Here is a 24,692-nt window from a genome sequence, read left to right as displayed (position 1 = left end):
CTACGATTTATTGATTGTGGTGGTTGCTGAGTGTGGTGCTTTACTTCAGGTCCAGTTTTGTACAAATACCAGATGTGAGAGGCTCTGCCCTAAAGCCTTGGTAATCTTCAGTTCACTGTGGGACCTTCTCGGAGTAGAACCAGATATACTGCCAGCCAGAGGGCAGGGAGTAGCCTCTGTGGTCGCCTTCCTTCTCCAAGCACATGGTTTCAGGAGCCCTTTGAAAGAGGGGAGGAGACTAGGTCTTATCGTTCAGGAGGCAGGTCGAAGAATGAGAGCGAGCAGAGGATCCAAAAGGGCTGAGGAGGAGGCCGGAGCCCATGCTCACCCACATTAGGACGAGTCTTTGTCCGTGACTGAAGGTTAGGCACCTGTTTGGTTCTTCCTCTTTGTCTAGCCTGACGGGTGGTAGGCCCGCGGACCTCAACAGGCGGATACACTTGTAAGCAACGCCAGTCACACGTTGGACTTAGCAAGTGGTGAAGGGTCCTTCACTAAAAGGCCAAGCCTTTGAATTTTTGTGGGTGTGGGTTTGGGAATGTTGTTTTCAACCCCCAAGAAAGCAGCATCCTTGAAATTTGGAGGTGACTAATCTGAACTGCTCTTCTTTGGCCTTGCTGGGTTTCTTTGGGCATGTTACTTATTTTTGCATAGTTTCAATTTCCTCATTTACTAAAGGAGAATGAGACTAACCCTCTCTCAGGGTGCATGTGGGGAGAACATTAAGGGACATAGGTATGTTAGAGTAAGGGGTGAGTTAGGAGGAGCTATGCAAATGAGACGTGGTTTTTGTGTCCTAACTTTTGTGGGAGGCAGTAGAATCCTGCCATTTAGACCCCTCACCGCTGGACCTTCTTTTGTCTTTCATTGTTGAGGTTAGACACCCAGAGAATTAAAGAATACTTGTTTCTCAGGTCCCTTTCTTGCCAGTGTTGTGGCATTTCCTGAAAACTATAATTGTTCTTTAAAATGAAGAGAAGGGGAAAAAAGCCTTTCTCCTATTCATGAAGTTGGATTAATGTAATTTGGAATGAAACAATAACATACAATTTGCTTGATGATGCAGAGAAGACATCAGGGTAGATTGTGGAGTATAATCAAGAGTATATCTGCCCTCAGTTCTCCTAGAATCTGGAACACAGTGGAAAATTAACTAAGAGGCATTCCAGAAATGCTCAAGACAATCGCTCCATTGTCCTAGTTACCAGTTTTGGATCAATCTATCCTGTCAGAAAAACTGTTGTGTATATTGGTGTTTGACAGATTGCTTACAGCAGCTCTGATAGAAAGAAAGTACGAGGCACATGCATAATTTTAAATTTCCTGGTAGCTTCCTTTAAAACAAAGGAAAAGAAACAGGTGGAAATAATGTAATAATATATTTTATTTAGCTCAATATATCCAAAATATTTCTACATGCAGTTAATTGAAAAAATGGTGGATGGCGTGTTTATTTTTATTTCTTTTTTGATATGACATCATTGAACTCGAGTGTGTATTTTATACTTACAGCACATCTCAGTTCAGGACTAGCCACATTTCCCATGCTCGTTTGCCACATGTGGCTAATAGCTATTATCTTGGGTATGCACTTTTGGAGCATAAAGTACAGTGCTTTTAACACGTCCACCTTTTTGTGATGAGGCACACTGAACATTTTAAGCCATAATTATTTGCATCTTATATCATCAGACCAGTCAATGATTATTAGTAACATTTTTATTCTGAAGAAATGCTTTTTAGTTAGTATCGTGGCATTGACTATGGACCCTGAAAAAATTTACTCGTCTCTTTTTTTTCTCTGTACAATGGTACTGATTTTGAAAAAAGAAAAACAAATAGGTTCCGTTGTTTGAAGGCTATCTGTTAGCAAACTTAACCTTAACTATATTACTTTGTTGAATCCTCACAACAGTTCTGCGATGTAGATATTATTTGCACATCGCCTAGGAAGAATTTGAGCCCCAGAGATGTCAAATAAGTTATCCAAGGTCACTCCCTCAGGTACAGAGTGGTAGTGCCAGGATTTGATCCAAGACTTGCCTGCCTCCTGACGTGGAATTGGTCACCACCACCTTTAACCATCTCCCCACAGGACTCTGTTCACATGGCTCTAGTGGTGAAGATGAGGTTAACTCTATATAATTACACACACGTCAGAAATAATGTCATAATGAAAATGACAATTTGAGCATCATAACTAATGACAGTTGGGAAAGTGCCTTTTTGTACTAGAGAGAGGCGTATTTTGCCTCTATGACAACAGAATTCACCATTTATCCCAATTGTCAGAACAACTCTTAATTTTTTGCAAATGGCTGGGGCTGTGTGCCTGTCCTTTAGATTAAGCTACTTGCTTACCTTCCACAATTGTAAAAGGCTTAGCGAGGCTTACCATGAAAAGGGTTCAAAGTTCTCTTCTTGATCATCTGGAAATGGGTCTGTGCTACAATAAAAGCAAAAATAAGGCCATGAGCTCTAGATATAGGCTGGAACAAGAGTTTCTTTTTTCTTCTTATTTCCAAATTTTGTTGTAAATACATTTTAGTTTTACATTGCTCTTCTTTTATTGGAACTTATCTTTTAATTCTTCCCATTCTTATTTTTTGAAGTGCTTTTCAAGCACTTTTTTTTTTCATCCAGTCACTTTTTTGTTTTTTTCTTTCTTTTCTTTTTTTCTCCCCCCACCCCCCATATTTGCCTGGAGAGAGTGGGAGGACCAAATGGATAAATATCATTTTTTTGGTATATATTTCTAATTATCCTTTTATAGTTTTCTTTCCCAGGGGACTTGCTGTTTTTAAGGCTTTTAAAACCTGTGTATTAATTTTCTTCTTTCCTAACACTTCAATTCAGTGTTTTACTATTTCTCATTGCTCTTGTCATTGTCACTAGTAATTGAATCTATTTTTCCTGGTTTCTTCTTTTGTAAAAATTGCATTTCATTGTAAAAATTTCATAGTAGTTTAGATCAATTAAATTCTAGTAAAAAGGTACATTTTTCTAGGGATTAAATGTAACCTGTTGATGATATTGTTTGGTCTCTCGTCCGTATGGGCCTTCCGAACAACTTCTATCATCGTACATTCTGGTTAATATTGTTTTATAAGTGACCTCAAACTCCTTTTTCCTCCCCTTTTTTTTTCAAAGTAGGCGATGACTCTGAGGGATGGCTGCTTGGTTTTTGACTGTAAGGAGTTACTGTTATTATGTCAGATAACAATTGCTTACTTCAGTCACTGCCTAACATGTTTAGGAAATATTTTGGTAATCGACACTTTCAAAACATAAATGCCTACATGGTGTAGACCCCTGTGCTTTAATGTGTTTCGTATCTAGCTCATTGAACTGATAATATTATTTTTAAAAATTAGTAAGGTCTTAAGTTTTTTCAATTGACTATACACTTGAAGAGGATTTATGGTTCCTAAGTCATGGATACATGATAGCTTATGGAGCAACTGGATTCATTTAAAGGTCTTATCTGTAATTCCCAGATGTGTGACACTCAGGTGTTGACATAAGGAACTGCACATGGATTTTCAGCCCCGAAACTTATGTACACACAGGAATTAGTGGTGAAATAGCTTATGGCACCACTGACTGCATGGCCCTAGGTGTACATATATTTAAATCATTAAAAATAGAAATCTGCTTGCTTCCCCGGACAAATATCATATACCAGTATTTAAGAGTTAAAAGGTCTAAATGGGGGCTATTCCTTGCAGGTCAGGAATGGGCCCTATAAAATGTCATTGTGCTTGCTTAGGAAGAGTTCACAACACCTGCAACTGCACTGAGGACAGGACCCCCCCCCCCGCCCCCCCCCCCCGACTTGTTCTCACTTTTATACCTGGCACTGTGAGGGCTACCTGGCGCACAGTAGGTGTTCAGGGAATCAAAAACTGGGTAAATGAATGGCCACAAAGATATTTGGAGGACATCCAATTTTTATTGTTCATCACATGTCTTACATAGATGTGGGGATAAACTAGGCATAAATAAATAAGCATTTGATATGCCAGTACTAGTCGCAATATAAAAAGCTATTTTATAAGGCACCATGTGGACAGATTAAATTATCTTCTTTGTCTAAAACTGTCAGTCTGCTCCACCCTTATTTCCTTCTTTCCATACATCTATACCCTGGATAGACAATAGTGCTGTTTTGTTGTTCTTAGGAGTGAACACTGAGTCACTAGTTGTCCCAGGTATGGGATGGTGTGACTTGTGAGACTGTCAGGCTTAATAATAATTACCAAGATCTTCAATGATAACAATTTTTAATGAGTATTGTTCTTGTTAATAATGATGATATTTAATAATTATACCCAATACTTATTATCTTTAATAATAATAATTAGCACATGGGAACCAGTTGTACCATTGTATTATCTTTAGAACAAAAATCTAAATCTGTGACCTGGTAGTTTGCAGAGTGTCTGCTCCCACCCTCTGATTTTTAGATCAGAGTGAGTCAGGAGGCTTGTAGGGTCTGGGCAATAGGGAAAGGCTTCTAGAAGAAATCTTATGCCTTCTATGTGTCAAAGACTGTACTCGCGTCTGTCATTTCACACAGAGGTCTTATTTTTAGTGTGAAGTGCCTTCGCAGTGACCAGCTGACCTTCTGTTTCCCCCATCTCTCTGCTTGCCCATCCTTCCTTCATAACTTTTGATTTTTCTTGCACAAAGAGAAGACCCAGAACAGATCCACAACATACTAATTTCTGTAAATTAAATAGGGCAGAGTCCACGTTTATTACTTGCTGTTGGTAAAACTTTGATCTTCTTACGCCTTGGCTGTGTTTAGATTTAAATGCCTGCATAATTTAAAAAAAATAAAAAAACAGTTTATAAAAAATCTTTGGCAAATTAAACATTTTTTAGGTTTTCACACTTTGATACAAAGCAGAGAAATATTTCAGTGACAACAGATTTCAACAGATTTTCAACTAGACTAATTTGCTTTATTCTTTGCCTAGTTTACTTCTTTTCTCTGAAAACACAAGAAGTGATAATCCCTTTCTAATGGCAACTGCTGTTAATGTATAAAATAATAATTAAGGAAAGACAAAGTTTTGTATTTGGATGTATATTTTGACATAAGTTAACCATCAGTTAGGAATTTCATGAACAAGGTATTTTCAGGATAATTGATGACCTATTTATCAGGATTTAGAAAAAATAAAAGATACAGGAGAAACTTCTTTTGAATGCCCATTGACTTTATTTTACATATTTACATACTAGTTTAGGCCCTGAAAGCAAATCTGTCTTCCTATTAGGTAATTTACAGCATTTCCAGACAAAAGCAAATCTGATCTGAAAAACACTAGTCCTGATTAACTTAATGATAAAAACCATAGACAGGAAGGGTGCAAGTGTCTAGAAGGTTGCTTCGCCCTTACCTAAGTGCAGCCTATGAACCTGAGGTCTCTCAGGGCACTGCCCTCTGCCTGGCCCACTTCCCTTTTTAACGCCTAGAATCTGAGGGCTTCTGCCATGGCCCAGGGCAATTCTGCTGCTGCCTGATAATAATAATGGAAGGGAGAAAATCCACAGCTTTCCCATTAGTCCCACTGACTAAGAGGCATGTGTAATCTAAACCACTGCTGATCACAGATGAGTGACTTTTATAACTATCTCTTCCCTTCTCATCATGGTGACTGAGATTTGCTTTGTAATGTTTGTGTTTTGCTCTTGAATTTTGTCCCTCCAGGTTTGATGATTCCTGTCTTTTGTGTGGTGGAGCAGTTGGACGGCTCTCTTGAATATGACAACAGAGAAGAACACGCTGAGTTCGTCCTGGTTCGAAAAGACGTGCTTTTTAGCCAGCTGGTGGAGACCGCGCTCCTGGCCCTGGGGTACTCCCACAGCTCTGCAGCTCAGGCACAAGGTATTAAGGCATCTCCCTCTCCTCTTCATGCTTTTCCTGTGTCATGATTTGAGGAAGAATGCTCCCTGAAATCATGCTCCAAACAAGGGTTGGAGGAGAAAGGTCAGATTTAGCATCTTTCCCAAACTGTGAACAGCAGAATGTTTTTTTGCAGAGTCTTGTTTCCTGGTTTCTTTGGGGGATAGGAAGAATTTGACCAGCACCTCTAGAGCCACACAAATCAACTTGCATTGCAAAGTAATCATCACAAGTTTTTTTTGTGTTTTTTTTTTTTTGCATTGATAATTGTTATTTTTCTTTAAATCTCCAAATTGGTATTCTCAGAGCCAGTGCAGACATATTTGACTCCTAACTTAACAAACTATAATACATGATTTATAAACATTCAGTTTTAAAAATATATTCACTGCAGCTTCTGCACTTTACAATTCACCTTTTAATTAAATAGAAAAACGTAGATACATCTTTTCATATTTTTGTATCTTTGAAAACTGCTCTGTAGTTTTGATGTAATCCATTCATTTAAAAAAATCTCAGTGACTTTGCGATCTATTTCTCTAACCTATTTAATTAAGTATTAAATTTGCATCATTATTTCACTGTGTATTGTACAGCACTGGAGAGCCCATTGTTAGCTTGTGTTGCTTCATTCTGAAGCATAGCCCATTGTTCTTTCATGCCAAAGAATTGACAGAACAAATAACAACAAAAATACCTCCCAAACCTTGAAGAATGGAAAAAAAAATTTTCTGACCCAATGGAATTATTCTTGTAAAGCTGAAATGATTGAATTGTGTTTAGGATAATGGTTATAACTAAAGGAGAGAAATATGTGACTTCCAGGTTTTGTTTTACATATTTCCTATGTGTATTCTTATAATTTACCATATTTATTTAACCTTTGTGTATGTGCCCAGTATCTTTGCTATGTTTTTTATGAGTTCCTCTTCATATAATTCCTAAGAACTAGCAGTCATTAGTCTGTTTGTTCAAATAAGAGAAGGATGAGAGATCAAGCTATTTATTCCAAGTTACAAATATGGTGACCTAGGACATGGGATATAAATTCCCAAGCTCTAGACTGTGATTCTGTAAGCAGATCATTACTTTTTAAAAAATGCTTTAATTAAGTATTTAAATTATATCTTAGTTCTACCAAGAAAGCAACTTATCCAAAACCAGGGGGTCAGGAATAATTTCCTAGGGCAGGTAATATCCATGGATTATTGTGAGTCCAAGTGCATCCTGAACCAGAACGCTTGGCCTGTCTGGTGCCTTAATACCGCTGAGTCGCAGAGTCCGCTGCTTTGAAAGCAGTGTAATAAAGGATGATTCATTTCCTTTCTCGGAGGACTTTTCCTTGTGTGAGGGATTCAAAATCTGATCTCAAGCAAATTGCATACTGGCACCATTGCTTTTATTTCATGCTACTTGCCTAAATGAAATAAAGGAACCCCCACCTCCCCCCCACCCATAAACTTTTCATGCCATTTTAGGGATATTTTTCTCTGAATGTAAAGGTCATTGTATCCCACTGCTTGCATCCTGGTGTGCCAGCTTCCTGTTTGACAGGGCTATCCATCTCAGTTAGCACGGCTGCTCAACGCGCCGTGAGCTCACATGTGGAGCCCAGAGCACTAAGTGGCCAAGATTTGATTCTTGGCACAGGCTCAGGGAAGGGGCTCTCAGGAAACTTGCACCAGGGAGCCACACTGTTCCGTTCAGTGGCGTGAACCAAGAGTTCTGCACACCCAGGTAAGATACACTAGCAAGAAATATCGTCCACAGTAGAGGATTAAACAATGGAAAAGTCAGAAGCGAATATCTGCTGCTTCAGTTTTCGAAAACCATGGTTAAAGAATACTAAATATTAAACTTTTTAAAAGTTGAATCAACATTCTGATTGTATATCGACGTAGATGGCAGATATACTTTATTTTGTAGGTAAGCAAAAGCTTCATTACTACGTCCTGTATAGTAATCTCACAGAGGGAAACAAAAATTGCAGTTTGTTTATTTTGTTTTACATTATGCTACTGATCTCTGACGTGGGTAAATGGAAAAACTTCAGATTGTTTATTTTGATCTTTGTTGTCATTCAGATCATCAAATGTGTACAGTTTGCTGCATGTTTATTATAGGACAAACAGAATGCATGATGAGACAGGTGGTTCATGTGCTGGACAAACGGTAGGGTGGGAGAAAGCCAAAAGAGGAGGTAGAACAAAATATGACGGCATATTCAAGGCCTGAGGTTTTATGTGTCTAGTTTTCTCTTTTGGTTTGGTTTGGTTTAGTTTGTTTGTTCAGTGTTTAGGTAATTCCCCCACAATGGGGAAGTCACTGGCAAATCCATTCATAGCAGCGAAACTGAGTGTCCTTAAACCCTTCTTCAATTGCTGGAAAAGTTGGGCAGAACTAAACTGCAAAGAGAGTGGGTTGCTTGAGCCTATTTTAAAAATTGAAACTCTTGAAACAGGATTTTTCATTTTAACGTGACCAGCAAAGAGTTTCAATAATGGAATTGTAATACTATTCAGATTGCCTTTAAAAGAGAAAAAAAAAATAGTAATGTCATTATTTTGGAGTTTTGCTTCTAAAGGATAATAGAAATTCCACTAAAATGGAGTTTAGGGATTTCCAATCCCTCACCCCCACCCCCTTTTTAAATAATAATCTTCTTTATTTCAAACCAGATATTGGAACCCAAGATACTGTCATAAATCATGGATACTATGCTTCTAACGGACCCAAACCCTGCATTTCCCAGCACACATACCATTAACTGTGATTTTCAAGGACATGAGGTGCAGGATTCATCTGATCTGCTGTTTTGCATATGCAAAAAAGCCGAAATATGGCAGGCTCTTTGCATTTCCCACAATAGATAGGCTAAGGTCTAATGAACAGCAAGTGTGTTTTACACTTTATGGTGGATGAGTCCATGTCTCTGAATCAAAAGTCTAGTCTTTGGGTTAACCTAGGGTATTGCTGTGCAGTAAAGCCCACCCTCCCCAATTAAACTCATCACTCCCTTTCTTCTTTCTTCATTCCTTTTCATACTTTCAGTTTTGACCCATAAGGCTTTTAGTAATAGCCATGGACCTCACCACATTGTCCAGAGAGTTCTTTTTCCTACTGATAAGTACCTCTTCGTAGTTGCTAGTGTGGGTGACGGACTTTGGGAGGTGGCTATGATCACGGCTATGTGATTCCTCCCTGTGTGTCTTTGATTTGTAAGTGGACATTGTCTCCCTCCACTGCTTTCTGTACATTTTAAATAACTTTTAAATTTTAGTTTTGATCAGCAAATGTAACTAGAAATAAATATGCCAAACAATAATAAATAAGCAAAAATCCTTTCTGGCTGCTTACTTTTGGTATCATGGGTATATAAAAATTATGGGTTCAAGAGGAGGTGGATTAATCACTCTTATTTCTCATTTATGTTGGAGTAATTAAATTTATGCAATTATTTAAGATATTTTAAAAAGCAATAGAAAAATGCATTTCATACAGTATTATGTGAATCCAGCAGGGTGCTAGGTACAGTCTCGGTTATATAAAATTCCATATACGAGGTGTGATAAAAAATATGGTGAACGCTTAAATTAAAAAAATTAGGGGGGTGGCCTACCCTGTCAGCTCAGTTGGTTAGAGTGTGGTGCTGATAACACCAAGGTTGCTTTTCCAATCCCCACGTGGGCCACAGAGCTGTGCCCTCCTAAAAAAAAAAAAAAAAAAAAGGGAAAAAGAAAGAAAGCAAATGAAAAAATTTATTACAATAAAAGACACATTGCCATTAATCCCCTTCAAAATACCCCCTCACTTTGAACACACTATCCCATTGTTCTTGCCACTTTCTGAAGCAGTTCTGGAAGTCTTCTTTTGTGAGTGTCTTTAGTTGTGCTGTTGTGGCTGCCTTGATGTCCTGAATCATTTTGACTTTGGGGAAGAGCCAGAAGTCGAATGGTGCCAGATCCGATGAATAAGGTAGATGAGGACACACTGTAATGTTTTTATTTGATGGAAATCGCCGTATACCAGAAGCGATATGTGACACAGAGTCTTGTCATGATGGAGGATGATTTATGGCGCACTTTAAAACACTCCTCTGAACCGTAACTCACACCCGACTGACTGTACTGAACAAGTTGAAACTTGTTACACACTGTTAGTAAGATTCAGTGTGCCGCTTCCTGTATTGAAGAGCCCTGTCTTTTTGTTGGATGGTGCTTCGCAGCAGCATTCAATGTATTTTCTGGTCACAACGAAAGGCTCCATGTCACACATCGCTTCTGGTTCGGTGATTTCTATCAAGTAAAAAAATTACAGGGTGTCCTCATCTACCTTATTCACTGGTTCTGGCACCATGTGACTTCTGGCTCTTCCTCAAAGTCAAAATGACCATGAAAGGTAAACGTTTTGAATTGATTCAGGACATCGAGGCAGCCATGAGAGCACAACTAAAGACACTCACAAAAGAAAACTTCCAGAACTGCTCCAGAAAGTGGCAAGAATGGTGGGATAAGTGTATTTGAAGCAAGGGGGGGGGGTATTTTGAGGGGGATTAATGGCAATGTGTCTTTTACTGTAATAACGTTTTTTTTAAATTTAAACATTCCGATTACACCTTTGTATATGCATAGAAAAAAATGACAAGGGAAATATATTAATGTCAACAGGGCGGGTGGTGGGAGTATGTGGAATCTTATTTTTCTAATCAGAAAAAAATATATAATAAGTATGAAATTTTACCTCCTCCATGAATTCTTCTCTGAAAAAGTTGGAAGTTATTTCTATCTTATTCTCCGATTTTGATAAGCAGTTCATCTATCCCTATTTTATCTGTGTGAAAACTTGTATGTGGTATAGATATATTCCTGTTGTTTTTTTTTCAGTTTAAGATTTATAAAAACATCAATAGATCATTAATGAGCCTCTGTGATGTATAAACCAAGGCATTTCTTAAGAGTCTTAATACTGCTAGGTAACCTTGATTGAGCAAATACCATATACGCACTAGTCTAAAAGATTTACATGTACTAACTCATTTAATTCTCACAACACCTCTTTGAAGTAAGTTTTGTTTCCCATTTTGAGGAAACTGAGACAAATAAAGAGGGGAAGTAACTTTCACAGGGGCACAGGGCTAGAGAGTAGGAGAGCTGAGATTTGAAGCCCAGTGACATACCGCCAGAGTCAGGGTTCTTAACCACAGGGTTGGCCTGTGAAAGACTCGATGAGAGTCTCTTAGAGTCTCTTAGATTTGGGGTAGCAGGCAATTCTTTAATATCCCTGTTTTACTTTTTGACATAAACACCAAAAAGCTGGACTTTTTTGTGTATGTGCTGCCAAAGTGAGCACAAGTTAGGACCTTTCAGATTGCATGGTCAGTAAATTCACAATAATTATATTTATTTGCTAATAATTACACATATTCAATAATTATAGATTATACATATTTAATTTCTATGATGAAATATATGGAGATACTTTTTCCAGGTAACTGAGACAGACTTCATTAAAAACAAACAAGTCCACAACAACAGAAAATTCACAGAATTATTGTCTATTAAGCCAACTTCTAACCTTATAGTAGCGCCTATAATAGGTTGAGTAATTCCAGTATACAATTCTTGTTTACAAGGCCAAAATGATTCCTGATGTGAAAATAAAGCCCATTCTTTAGCAATTGTAATTTTCAAAATAATTAATAAGCAGTATTAATTGCCTCCTCTGTGCAGTCACAATTCCAGGTTCTGGGGATAAAGAACTGAAAAAAAAATCTTGCTTTCAGGGAGCTTGCATGGCATTTCTGGTAGGCATTCATTTGATATAGGCAGAATGAATAAATGAACTTGGAGGTATTATTTATTACCCTGGAGATACAGTACATGCATTCCTAAAAAGTGCCTGTTTACTTTCTTCAATAATTACATTTGGACACATAGACTGGCAACTATTTTGTTTCTTTATAGTAGTAATATAGAGCACAATGTGAAGTCTATGGGAATTCAGTAAATGTTTGTTGACTGAATGAAAACCGTTTTAAAGGTTCATTTTACTGAACTTTATTCATGAATTTTTTTCTCTTGTGCATTGCTGTGAAGTTGGCTCCCATTCATGAATTAGCTATTCTTATCAGAAGTGAAATATAATCTTACTCCTTTTTGATCACCTATCACCATTTCCAGAACACTCTGTGTTGTCATTCCATAGTCAGTGATGTTTTAGCTATACTTGTGGTGGCAAAACACTCCAGTAATAACTTTTTGAATAATAAGAGGTAGTTATGCAAAAGGTACTTATGGGATTGCTGGGATCCAAATTCTTCTGATCAAAATTTAAGAGATATTTTGTCAGTATCTACCTGGACCTCATCTGTTTGAAGGCGTTATATGTAGGGAGAATAATTCCAGCCTATGACTAGAAACAGTGATAAAAATAAGTAGAATAAGATTTAGAATCAAAATAGTAACGATATTTATATAAAAAAGGAATGGCTTAGTTTCTTATTGTTTATTTCTTATTATTTTATAGTTATTTATTATTATTATATACTTTTCAGTGGATTAGATCTTTACAACATACTATTGGGAAGAACTTTACATAGTAAACACTTTAAGGTAAATTTCATCCTCAGAAAAGAATACACTTTCATTTTAAATTGTTCAGTGTTTTAATATTTTATTCTTAATTTAATTCTCTAAAATGTTTTATTATGGAAACATGTGACATATAAAAAGTAGAGAGACAAGCATATTAAGTATTCAGGAATTCATCTAGGATCAACAATTAGCAATTCATGATTAATCTTGTTTCATCTCTGCCTCCACCCATTTCTCACCTCTCCCTTACTCATCTTAGACCTTTAAAGCTCATCTTAGACCTCATATTTTATCTACAGATATTTTACTAAGTATCTCTTAAAGATAAAGCCTATTTTAAAAACATGTATATGTTTACTGTTAGCCATGTTTATGTACATATACATGAGTATATATATATATATATATATATATATATATATACATATATATATATATACACACACACATATATATTTAATGTTTGCTTATTCAAATCAGGAGCCATAAAAATCTATGTATTACACTTGGTTGATGTGTCTCTTAAGTCTTTGAATCTATGGGTTTCCCATGCTCTGAAATTAAAAAAAAAAAATAAACTTATGTTTGCTGTTAAATTAATTCAGAATTATTTTTGTTTTGCTAAACTTAATGGCAACCTAACCCTATAAATGCCTGCAAATACTATGATCTCAAATAAACAATTAGTAAGCTCAATCATAATCTTGGAAAGGAATTCAGAAAATCACACTTTTTTTTGAGGGAGGATGGTTAAAAGACATAGGTTGTCTGAAGCCAAGTTTTTCATGTGCTAAAAGTTTGACAGTCCCTGTTGAAAATATTTAAAATGATCTCTTGCCTTGTCTTGCTTCTTTGGTTTCTTTCTTTGGCTCTTTCTCTTCTCCCCCCTCCTTTCCCCTCCCCCCTTTTTCTTTAATTAAATGCTCATGTTTGGGAGACTCTCCGCAGTTTTTTCTTTATAAGGGCAATGTTGAAAAAAGGTGCATATTCAGAAATTTTAGGCCTTGGAGCAAACTTTTAACAAACAAGCTGCTTCTTAAAAAAATTCTGTGGCTCTCAAAAGAGAGCTAAAAAAGCTACCCCAAATTGCTGTTAACAATGTTTCAACCCTCATTAGAGCAGGATGGGCCAAAATGTGAAACACTGGCTGGGCGGACATAAATCTCTAACAAGCCCCCTATACTCTTACCTCCTTTACTACATAAAATTAAATATTCCTATGTGTGAACACGTGTTTGTTCCCTTGCAGACAGCAAAACCTGAAACACTGCTTTTTAACTGAATGCCAAGGGGAAAATAGTGCTCATCTTACTTTCTTGTTTAATATATACTTAAGAAGGAATATCTAATATAAATGTTTATAGTTCTGTATTCCTTATATTTGTTTCTATTGTCACAAATATGTGTTATTTGAAATATATAGATACGTAACTATGGCATATGTGGCAATCAGCTGGTGGAATTATTGCCTGTTTGTAAATTTGTAGAAGGTGAAGACCCTATCCATCTTCATTTGCCGGATGCCTAGCAGTTGAGTAGGAAATAGGAAGTAGTTGAGTAGGAAATAGTTGAGTAGGAAGTACAAAAAAACAAATACACAAAAAATTTATCTGATCTCACTTTACCTCTCACTTTGCAATTTCTATCTGCCCATTTAAAAAAAATTGTATCATTGGAAATTATTAAAAAAAACTAGCTCATTATTTCCTTCACGATCATAGAAGTGTTTAGCAATGTTTTCAGTTAGCTGTTTTGTTTGGGGAAATTGGACACGGTGGTCGTTAGCTTTGGTGTATTTTTTAAACTTCTTAAAGTCCTTCTTCTCAGAGTTGAGGCTTGAATGCTTATGACCTGGAGGGGAATGATCATCTGAGTTCTACGTTTTGTCGTTCATGTAAAGTGATTCGGGTTAAACGAAGTGACTCACCGTGATATACAACTTTTATTTAATAATTAAAGTATGTCCCATTAAAAATATATACCTTGGAGGAAATATGAGTAGGAAACCTACAACCTAAAATTGGTGATACTCTGATACAGTGTATATTGTGAGTCATTTTTTCTCTCATTCCCTTCCAAAGTATGACTGTCTTTGACTACTGTATCGATTTTAAATGCATGGTACAGTCATGTGTTACAGACCCAGGTTATTTTGCGTTTTAAGAAGCAGTACAGTTTCCATTCGAGGAACTCATTTGGTAAAAAACACATTCATTAAAACACTTACAAATGCTACAGTACATAGTGCTGTTACCTGCTGGGTAGACCCTTTAGGTGGAAAGCATTCCTTTGATACAACTCTCCCTCTTGGTGCTACATCACCATACTCCAACTTTAAAGAAAGTTGATTTTGACATTCATGATAGCAGAAAAATCCTTGGCCATGGAGCATTTTGTAATATTAAAATGTTTTTTAAAAACACCCTACTTCCTTTTTCTCTTCTTTTTTATATGGAAAAGAGCTCTGTCATCTAATTCTTATAATTTCAGTTAATTCTTTGTGAAATATCAGAATTGTAAGTTTCTGACGTCTTATTTTAGTGCACATTTTACATTTATACTTTGTCCAGATTTTCTCAGATGCAATATTATTGTATTTTAAAATCCTTATGGGATCTCAACTGCATAATAATTCATTCATCTGCATCGGATCAGTAAGCGGGCAGTTTGGCTATCCCTTAGTTAGTTAGCTTGGCACACGAAGGGGAACCCTGAGATGTGAGGGACCTCTTCTGTCTGCAGTGTGATACAGGACAAGCTCGGTGGTATTTGGAGGCAGGGGTGAAAAGCCAGCACTCAGCTGGCCATTTGGTCACTCATGGGCACCTTGGTTTGGTTTCTGAGGTGCCAGGTAGAATTCACATGGTTGTGATGAGCATTTAAAACCCAGCATTTTGAAACGCAAAATTGGTTTTTTTTGATGGCAGCTTTGAGAGCTCTAAAGAGTCTGATATAAGGCTTGACAGTGTATACTGTTTGCTTGCTCAAAAGCAGTAGTTGGCAAAATTATGTGTGTCAGTGAGAGAAAACACAGAGGTTTTCCTCTATCTGTCTGCCTCTTATCGGTTTGAAGAAATATCTATCACCCAGGACAGAACAGCAAATCTGCCGTACTGTTTTACAAGCTTGTTACTCAGGTTGGAAAAGATTGCTGCAGGCTATATGCAAATACACAGCACCGAGGTTCCTCTCAGCTTCCAGCTCACACTCGGTGGAGAAGTACTTCTGACATATTCTTTCTGTCAGTTTTGTAAATCAAAGAATGAGATGCTGGAAAGCTCATAGCACAGTCAAACCTCTGCCCTCTACAAGGCCTAATAATCTCCCAGATAAAAGCTGGGCCCACTCTTTTGGGAGCCAAGTGAAGAGGGCAGTCTGTTCCAGATCACCCACATTTTGGTCTTTCTCCTCTTTAAAAAACACATACACAGCATTGTGTGGGTTAGTTACTGAGTGCTTACTAGAGTCAGGAAGACAGTCCTGTGTTAAGGATGTCCCAGGAATTAATAACAGATGACTGTTTGTCTTTATTTTAGCCTCTGGTTTTTGCTACAGGTTGCAACAGGATGGAGGTTTTGTGAAAGAGTCATTGGGGGAAACGCTTAGGGAAGGTTTTCCCTGTGTTTACACTGATTGAGGAGAGCCCAGTACTGGGTAGGGAATTGGTCAAAGATATCACCAAAGCTCCCTGCTTGCAGGAGCAATGGTTTGCAATCCCATTTGGTGGTATGTTTGTATCAGACCTTGGATCCTCTGGGCATGGAAAGGAGATGACATCTATCTCCCTTCTGAATTTTAGAGTTCTAAGATCGACTGAATTTCTTTTCACAGTCTTCCCAGGAGCTTAGCAGTTGTGAGATGGGCCGAGTTAGAATTCAGATGTATTTGGTCACCTACCCTGCACCCTTTCCCAACACGGTCATTGACAGCATTCTGATTGTCTCCCTTCTGTATGCTTTTTTGGAGTCATTCAACTCACACTGAGGTCTGTACTCTGAGGTAGGGGTCATTCTCTTCCCACGGGATTATGTTCGTGGCCCTTGGATAGAGCTTTCAATAAATATTTAAGTGGGTTTTCATAATAGACATAGTAATGATTGGTCAGGGTTTATGTAACTCAGATTACCTGTTAAAATGTACTCATGTAACCCAAAATATCAATTTATATGAAAGAAGAGTTTAAATTATGAAACCAGCATCATATCAATTATACAAATTGGAGGTATATTATGTAACATATTAAGTTATAATTTGCTACTGTGTTCCTTTTTTATTTGTAAACCCCAGTTGAAAATGCACCCATTTGCAGTTTAAACTAATGCAGTTAGGATCAACAACTGCTTTTCTGTATTATTAAGGGGAAAATTTTCATTGTGACTAATATAAGATTATGAATTTGTGTAGTCTCAGCAGATAGTAATTTATCCAGGTTAGATTAAATTAAATTAAATTAAAAAGAATAGATGCAACTCTTTTGTAAATCTGAGGGATTAAAAAACATTTGTAGGAGGGGCATGTTCTCCAGGCGAGTGAGGTGTCTCTTAGTACATAATAAGGGATCTTGGCTGCATTGTCTTGAAGTTTACTAAAATAACTAATTTAACACCTAAACAAAGACCCACGAATAGGATATTTTTCTCTCATTTTTCATCAGAATGCTTCAGTATTAATAAGACATAGTATGGTTATGTTTCCATGTATGTTTAGTCCTTAAAAAAATAAAAAAAGTGGTATGTCTATTGTTGCTAATTAAAATGTTAGTGAATACAGAGCTTTCTATGTGCTAGGCAGTGCACACTTTCTATGTGCACTGCTCTAAGTGTGTTACATATGTTAACTTATTTAATGCTGACAAACCATGTGTGGCATAGGTACAGTTATCTACATTTTACAGCTGAGGAAACTGAAGCACAGAGAGGTTAAGTGAGTTACCCATGAGCACACAGCAGGTAGATGATGGAACTAGAATTCAAATGTTTAAACTCAATCATTCTGCTTCTTGAGGTAGTGGCTTACCCACTACACTCCTGCCTCTCTATGGCATGATTAGGCACTGTTGTGACAGTGGGTTATTATTAAGAATATAAATAAAAACTTGTACAGGGCATGACCTACTATAACTAGAGCAGCTCATTAAAATGCTACATGTTTCTCTTTTCTTCTTTCCTTCCTTCCTTCCTTCCTTCCTTCCTTCCTTCCTTCCTTCCTTCCTTCCTTCCTTCCTTCCTTTTTTTCTGGCAGTAGATTGGGGAAAGAACTTCAGAGACATTACAGGGTATTTTACTTAATCTGAAATATTTTGATGCTTCTGGAAAAGTGGGATGATTCAATTTCATATGTAATTGCATGAGGAATTATAAATTATATTTTCTAAAATACCTATGACACTAAACCACAAATGAACAGCTAAAACTGATTTGTTCTCTGACAAATCGAGATATATGGCAGTATTCTCATTACAAGTGCCGTGCGTGGGGTTGGAGCTGCTGAGTGTGCTACAATATGACACGAGCCGTTCCCAGGCAGCACTGCTTTTATGTGGGCATCCTGAGGTGATTTACAACCTAGACTAAAGTTTTTTTAAAAAAAACACGGTCAAGTAAAGCCCAGGTTGAACTTGCAAAGTCATGGAATGCAGGTAGGTCTTTGTAATGGACCTTCTTTATAGCATGCACTTACTCTTCAGAAGTAAGTTGTTTTATCCTGTGGGGAGAAGGGACCATTTTCAGGGTACTGGAGGGTAGCATTTAGAAATTTAATAATTTCTAAGTGCATTTAATAATTTCCTGGAAGGTATGTGTTGACTTCTCCTGGAGGGTAATTTATTCATAGTAAGACTGAGTAAGAATTCTCTTTTCTTCCCACTGGACTAAAAACAGAGTGTGTTGTGGGTCCCTGTGGTGGTGGAAGGCTAAAAATCAAAATTTGGATGTTGTTGAGTTTAAGCACTTCTCAAAGGACCTGTGTCCCCAAGCTGCCACAGTCATTTGCTTGTCCTGAATTTAAAAAAGGCTTTGAAATGTGTGGGACCAAAATAGTTCTGTTTGTAGTCCTAGGGGTTCTGGGAAAATAAGGAGCGTTGTCGTCTGTGTGGGAGAGGATTGATAATGGGTTGATGGCCAGTGGTGCTGGTTTTGCTGGGCAGTGATGGATTCTTTCCTGAGTCCGCCAGAATCACTCACCTGGTCCCATCTGTGATCCATGACAGCTGACTTGTGATGGGTGGGTAGGAACAGGAGCAAAGACCATATTTTGGGGGTCAAAGACAAAAACAGAACTCTGTAAGGCAGATCTTGGTCTGTTTTGCATCAGATTCCAGCCTGATGAATTCAGACACACAGGAGGCGAACGGGACTTGTATTAGATGCTTTATGCAATGTTTTCTTTTTCGGTGCATTTTCTAGTATGTGTAACAAAAAGTTGCTTGAAAATGGTTATCTAATGTAAATGTTAAAATTTATTCCACGAACCACATCAAACAACAAATAGTATTGTACAACTTTGTGAGCAGGTAGGAGTAAACCAGGCTAAGACTTGAATGTAAAAGTCACTGATAATATTTCACAGCTCTACATTAGTTTTCAACATAATATGTACTTTCCCACATGATGAAAATAAGTGGTTAAAAGCATATTGATTTGCTAGTTTCATTTCTCTAAGGCACGGTTGGGAATTGCATATCTAACTGTCAGATCAGCTGAGAACTATCTAACAGTGTAACAGGGGCTTGGGTCTCCAGCTCTGTGTCTTCTAGAATCTTGTTCTTATTGAGAACAGGATAATAGAGTGTGGTGGTTAGGTGTTGTGGACCTAGGAGTCTGACTGCGGGCTTTTAATCTTGGTGCTACTTCGTCCCAGCCATGTGACTCTCTGCCTCAGTTTCCTCATCATAAAACAAGGGCAACAATACCTTCCCCCTAGGATTTTTAGAAATAGTCAATGAAACAAACCATATAAAGTGCTTTACACAGGGTAAGAGCTGGGTACATGTTCGTTACTATTGTAATTATTATTGTTATTATTTTACAATGCAGAAGCCAGATACACGAGGAATATGTCAATTTGTTTTCTGTAGCTTCCCATCATATAGCCTCTCATTGTGAGGTACTGGATGACAATTACCAATACTGTTTCCTTCATCTCTTTGATTTTCTTATGATATAAAAAGAATAGATCCTCTGAGAGTCATGTTTTGATCAACAAAATCCAATTCCGTGGCAAAGAGTTAATTTCCTTTTTGTAGACAAAGTATTCTGTAATATATTGCCTCTCTCCACGTTATTTTTCAAAGCATTTAAAGTATATTTTATATATTCTGATGATGTAATGAAATTCCCCCCCTGCAATCATCTGGTTAAAATTGTGACTTAAAAAAAATACAATAGTCTTTATTAATGACAAATGAAAATATGAATGTTCACTGATGGCTTTGTACTCAAATGAGCTAGTTTTTTAGTCAGCTGACAATCTGTTCAATCTTCTCCTTCTATAGAGTTCTAAATATCGAGTTAACCAAGTTCAAAAAGCAACTTAACTACAGTGAGGCCATGTTATTTAGCACAACTTTTTTCACAGTTGTGTTGAGACACAGGCTATTTTGCCTTCCAGTTCTCCTCCGAAATGGTTGCTCATATCTTTTCTTCTGAAGTGATTCCACTTGTGGAACTGCCTCAGTGCGAGAATCAGGGCCTGTGTTGGAGGGGAAGGAATGTAAATGTTTTCTCCCCGGGGGACACATTGTCAGTAGGTATTTGTAGCCTGGAAAATTTGACTGTAAAGTCACCTTTGAATTATAGTTCCTTCTTTGTATTCTCCTTCCTGGAGCATTTCTTAGGAGAAAGCTTCCCCTCTGAATCCCCTTACTTTGGTGCACTTTTACCTGGGATAAGTGAACAGAGATTAAAAAAAAAAAAAAAAAAAAAAAAAAAAGTAAATTGTGTGGCTAAAAAGCCTAATAGATAAAGACATTAGGTCATGTTATGTTATATTCAGTTACATTGCAGCATAATGCAATTAGCTTGTAAACAGGGAAATAAGAAATGAAATGGTGGTGAACCCTAAAGTAGCAGTTTTAATTTGATTTGATGTGTTGACTTCTTTTACCTCACCTCTGCAGTTTTCTTCCATTCTCACTATTTCTCTGCCTTTTCTTAGGATTTAAAATATTTCTTTCTCCCTATCCCTGCCCTTTTTTTGAGCAATATTCTGTTCTTAAAAAAAAAAAAAAAAATTAAGCCTCAATTACCTGTGGGAAAACACAGCATTTGAAGACCTCGCTCCTGCCAGCTAGTAGATGTGTGGTCTCAATGTGTTTTGGTGTGTGTTTATTTTAATATTAGAATTACCAGCTGAAAGCTAATAATACTCTAAGAAAAGTATAATTACGAAGGTAAATCTGTATCAAAAATTGCACGGTGTACCTCAAAGTCAACTATAATTATTAGTGGATAGTCTCCTATTTGATAATTATCTATTCATAGATTTGTACATAAAGTAGTATTTTTAAAATTGTGTAGTTTTTAAATTCATTCAATTTCCCACAAAGTTAATATGCTAGATCGTAAGCAAAATAACCAGTTTGGTATAATAGAACCACACCTGTATGAAAATATCTGAGACACACTAAAATAGAAATACAATGTTTCTTCTGCCAAATGTTATATAGCATGGCCGCTGCCAAGGTCTGGTGCCCACTCCCTTCTGGATCCAGTTGTCCTGTTTTTATCTTTCCCAAGTCCTCATCCCTGCCCAGGCCTATGCGTAGGACAACTACGGTACCTCTTTACTTTGTGGCCATTTGCCATGGTAGTGGGGGCAAAGCAATGCTGCAAGTTGGCAGGCAGTCCTGGTGGGGCTGGAAGTCTCCTTACAGGGACGGACAACTCGCAGGGAGTGGTGCTGGGCCTGGAGGCGGCCCTCAGAGGCCTTGGAGAGTAGGATGCAGCATCATGTCAAGAAGGAGGCCACAGGTCTGGCTTCTAATCATAAAGGTTTACATGGCTGCAGCAGACCTGTGTGAAGAGGCATCAGAGAGGTGAGGGGCCACTGGGCACCCTCAAACAGTCTCCCTGGGGGAGTGTGCGGACAGAGCCAGGAGAGCAGTTTCCAGGCTGTTGGCCTAATGGAGAAAGGTGCTGGCTCAGGTAGTAAATGGCTATCAGCTGTGACTAGTTGGCCATCAGCTGTTACCGGTTAGCCATTGGCCACTGATATAACTGCCGTGGCTACGCTAGCAGGGAATGATGGTGGCTGGCAAGCACGATTGCAGTTAGCAAGTGAGGTTGGTTGGCAGAGAAGCGGACGGCGGATTGTGCAACGTGTGGCTCCTGCTTCCTGTGTCTCCAGCCCAGCCGCCAGCGAGAATATTGTGAGTGGTATGTCTCCCCTACCTATGGCTCCGTGGGTGTTCCTTTTTGGCCTCACCATGTCCTGCGTTCTTATGCGGGGAGCAGGAGCTGAGACCCCACATTATACCCGGCATGACAGGGAGTGCGGGATTAATTCGTTTAATCAAGTTGCTCATGAATAAAGTATTCACCTTCCCATCAAATTGACTTACCTATAGCATTTAAGTGCAATTTCAATATCCTTTTGTTATCTTATTAATGTTCACTCATTTATTTTTTAACCAGCACACATCACTAATATTAAATGTTTGTTAAACCAATATCATTTTTAATTATAATAGTATATATAGTAGCTAAGAAGTTAAAACAATACTGTGTACCATGTTCAATGATTCACATGGCTAATGATTAGTTACTTTTCTGAGAGATTTATAGTAATATTGATGACAGTCTCCATAATAAATTTGCCGATGTAACAGTGACATTGTTTTATCTTACTTTGAACAATTATTTATTTAAGATCTGGGCCATTGGGCAGATGACAAACTTAGAACTATTCTATCACTGAAGATTACGTTTTTTTTGGGATTTGTAGCCATGGGGCGCGTGCTTGTTCTAAGCCTGTTCTGTGAAGAAGGACAGCATATTTCTCACTTCAGGCCCTATATTTTAATATGTAAATGTTATGGCTCTCATTCTTACTTATTTTGTTTTTTAGATTGTATTCAAATTACACAACCTCTCCTCCTGTAGATTTTTCCTCCTTGTATTATCCCCAGCTTTTTGCAATCTGGACTGAATGCTTCCCGAGTATTGCTGGGGAATAGCCTTTATCTCATCAGAAGCCTCTGCTGTTGTGTCCTGGTCACAGGTTCCCTGCCACCTGTGGTTCCCAGCGTCCTGCTCCCTCACCCCTCTCTGGCACATGTGCTGGGGATCATTCCTACAGTGACAGGTGTGTGCGGACAGGTCCCAGTGAGACCCTGCTCCTGCTGTTTTATTTGTGATCCACTGGGAGTGGAGTGACCAGCCACCGGCTTTCCTTAAGCAGAAGCCACATGGTGTTTCGAATGGCAAGGCTTTTGCAGACTGGGGCTTGTGACAGGCAGGAGAGGCTGGCACAGGAGTCTTGAGCAAGCGCTTTGACACACCAAGTAACAGCCCATTATCACTTGCGCTGGTGTCAAAACAATACGGCAGTTTGAACTGCGGCTCAGCTCACTCCTGCTGTCACACAGGCTCCCTCCTAAGTCATTAGAGTGTTGGCGTGGACTCTTCAGTCAGAGATGCATTAGCAGAGGGGAAGTGTTTATTAATTCAATTTGAGAAGTGATTATTAATCATCTGCCATGTGTCAGGCACCGTGCCACCTGTGGGGGCAGGGGCTTCCATACCAAAAGGACAAGGTCCTGCCCTCCAGGTACCTTTTGCCTAGGAGAGCACACGAGTCCATTGGCTGTTATGAAAAGCACATAGGAGAGAGGCCAACAAAATTGCTGTGAGAGTTCAAAGGAGGGAGACATCTCATCAGGTTGGAGGGATCCATTTTGAGTGAGGAGGGAGCTGATGTAGGAGAGGGCCTTGACGAGCCTGGAGGATTGTGATGGGCAGAGATGAGGTGAGAGAGACAGTTGGCAGGGACTTCTGTTTGGCTGGTGTGCAGGATATGCTTAGGACGTATCAGGCTCAAGCATCTTTTGTAAAGAAACTTGGAGGCAAGGTTAAAGTTTTATTCAGTGGTCTCCTGCTTGAGATCGCCACTGAAAGAAAGGTTTTGAGTCATGGGAGTGATGTGTTAAGAATATGTGAGTGCAGAGTAAGATGTTAGTTTATGTATTCATCCTTTAAGACTGCAAGTAACTACATGCAGCAGGAACTCTACAACAGTGGTTTAACCAAAGAGGTGTTTTATTTGCTTCATGTAGGTGACGAGTGCAGGCTAATAGAGCATTGCCAATGCCTGTAGGGACATGGGCTCTGGTTCTCTTCCTGCGTCTCTTGTTATGGTTGCAAAATGGATGCTGTACCTCCAGACATCCAGTTCAGATTCCGGGCGGGACGAGGGTGGGGAAAGAGAACAAAGGCCAAATGCTTCTCCTCATGAAGCTCTGTCTTTATTATGGTGGAAGGGACACCTTCCCCCAGGACGTGGTCATTCATCTCAGTTCCAGGCCTAGAGAGCCTGGGAAATCAAGGTTTTAATTTGACACAATGCTGCTCAGAAAAAAAAAAAAAAAAAAAAAATTGGGAATCTCTAAAAAGAAAGAGGGGAGAGTGGATTTTGGACAGATGAGTAGCAGTGCTGGCCGCAGCTTGTTAGTGCATCTATCCTGGGAAATCAGGGAAGAAGACAGAGCAGAGGGGCAGAAAGTTAATCGTGCCAGCAAGGACTTCTGATTAGATTCAGAGAGAATAACTAGAGTTCACTTTCAATTTTAGATTTGTTGAATGAAAGAATTATGGGACAATGAGTTAGAAACAGTAGGCTTTAAATCTGGCATCATTGTTAGGCATGCGCGTGTTTGAAGAAGTCACTTCTCTGAACCTCGGTTTTCTTATTTATAAAGTCGAGGACCTCAAAGCCTATGAACCAAAGTCTGTGATGCTAAGAAACGATTGCATCTGTGCTTTTGAATAGTATTTTCAGATTAAACATTGAGTATGTTATAAAACTAAACATACAGATTATGGGAAGATACAAGAGTCATTTAAAAATGTTTTCTCCTAATTTGAGGAACCAAAGAGCCAGCAAAAGTGTTTCATATATTAACTGAAAAAATATTTTATAAACAACACCGTAATATTCCTTGGAACTGGTGTTTTCTGTTAACGACTATT

At 38.3% G+C, this 24,692-nt stretch overlaps 1 protein-coding gene across 1 annotated transcript in view; it reads left to right on the top strand.

Moving 5' to 3' along the window:
• Window positions 1–24,692, top strand: part of SATB2 (SATB homeobox 2) — a 169,744-nt gene that overhangs the window by 18,121 nt on the left and 126,931 nt on the right. The window contains exon 3 of the mRNA XM_081052223.1: window positions 5,720–5,896. Coding sequence (XP_080908349.1) covers window positions 5,720–5,896 — 177 coding nt within the window. The remainder of the gene's footprint in view (window positions 1–5,719; window positions 5,897–24,692) is intronic.

This window comes from Rhinolophus hipposideros, assembly GCF_964194185.1.
Source record: "Rhinolophus hipposideros genome assembly, chromosome: 6".
In the NCBI taxonomy this organism is placed as follows: domain Eukaryota; kingdom Metazoa; phylum Chordata; class Mammalia; order Chiroptera; family Rhinolophidae; genus Rhinolophus; species Rhinolophus hipposideros.
This window is presented reverse-complemented; position numbering and strand designations above follow the sequence as displayed.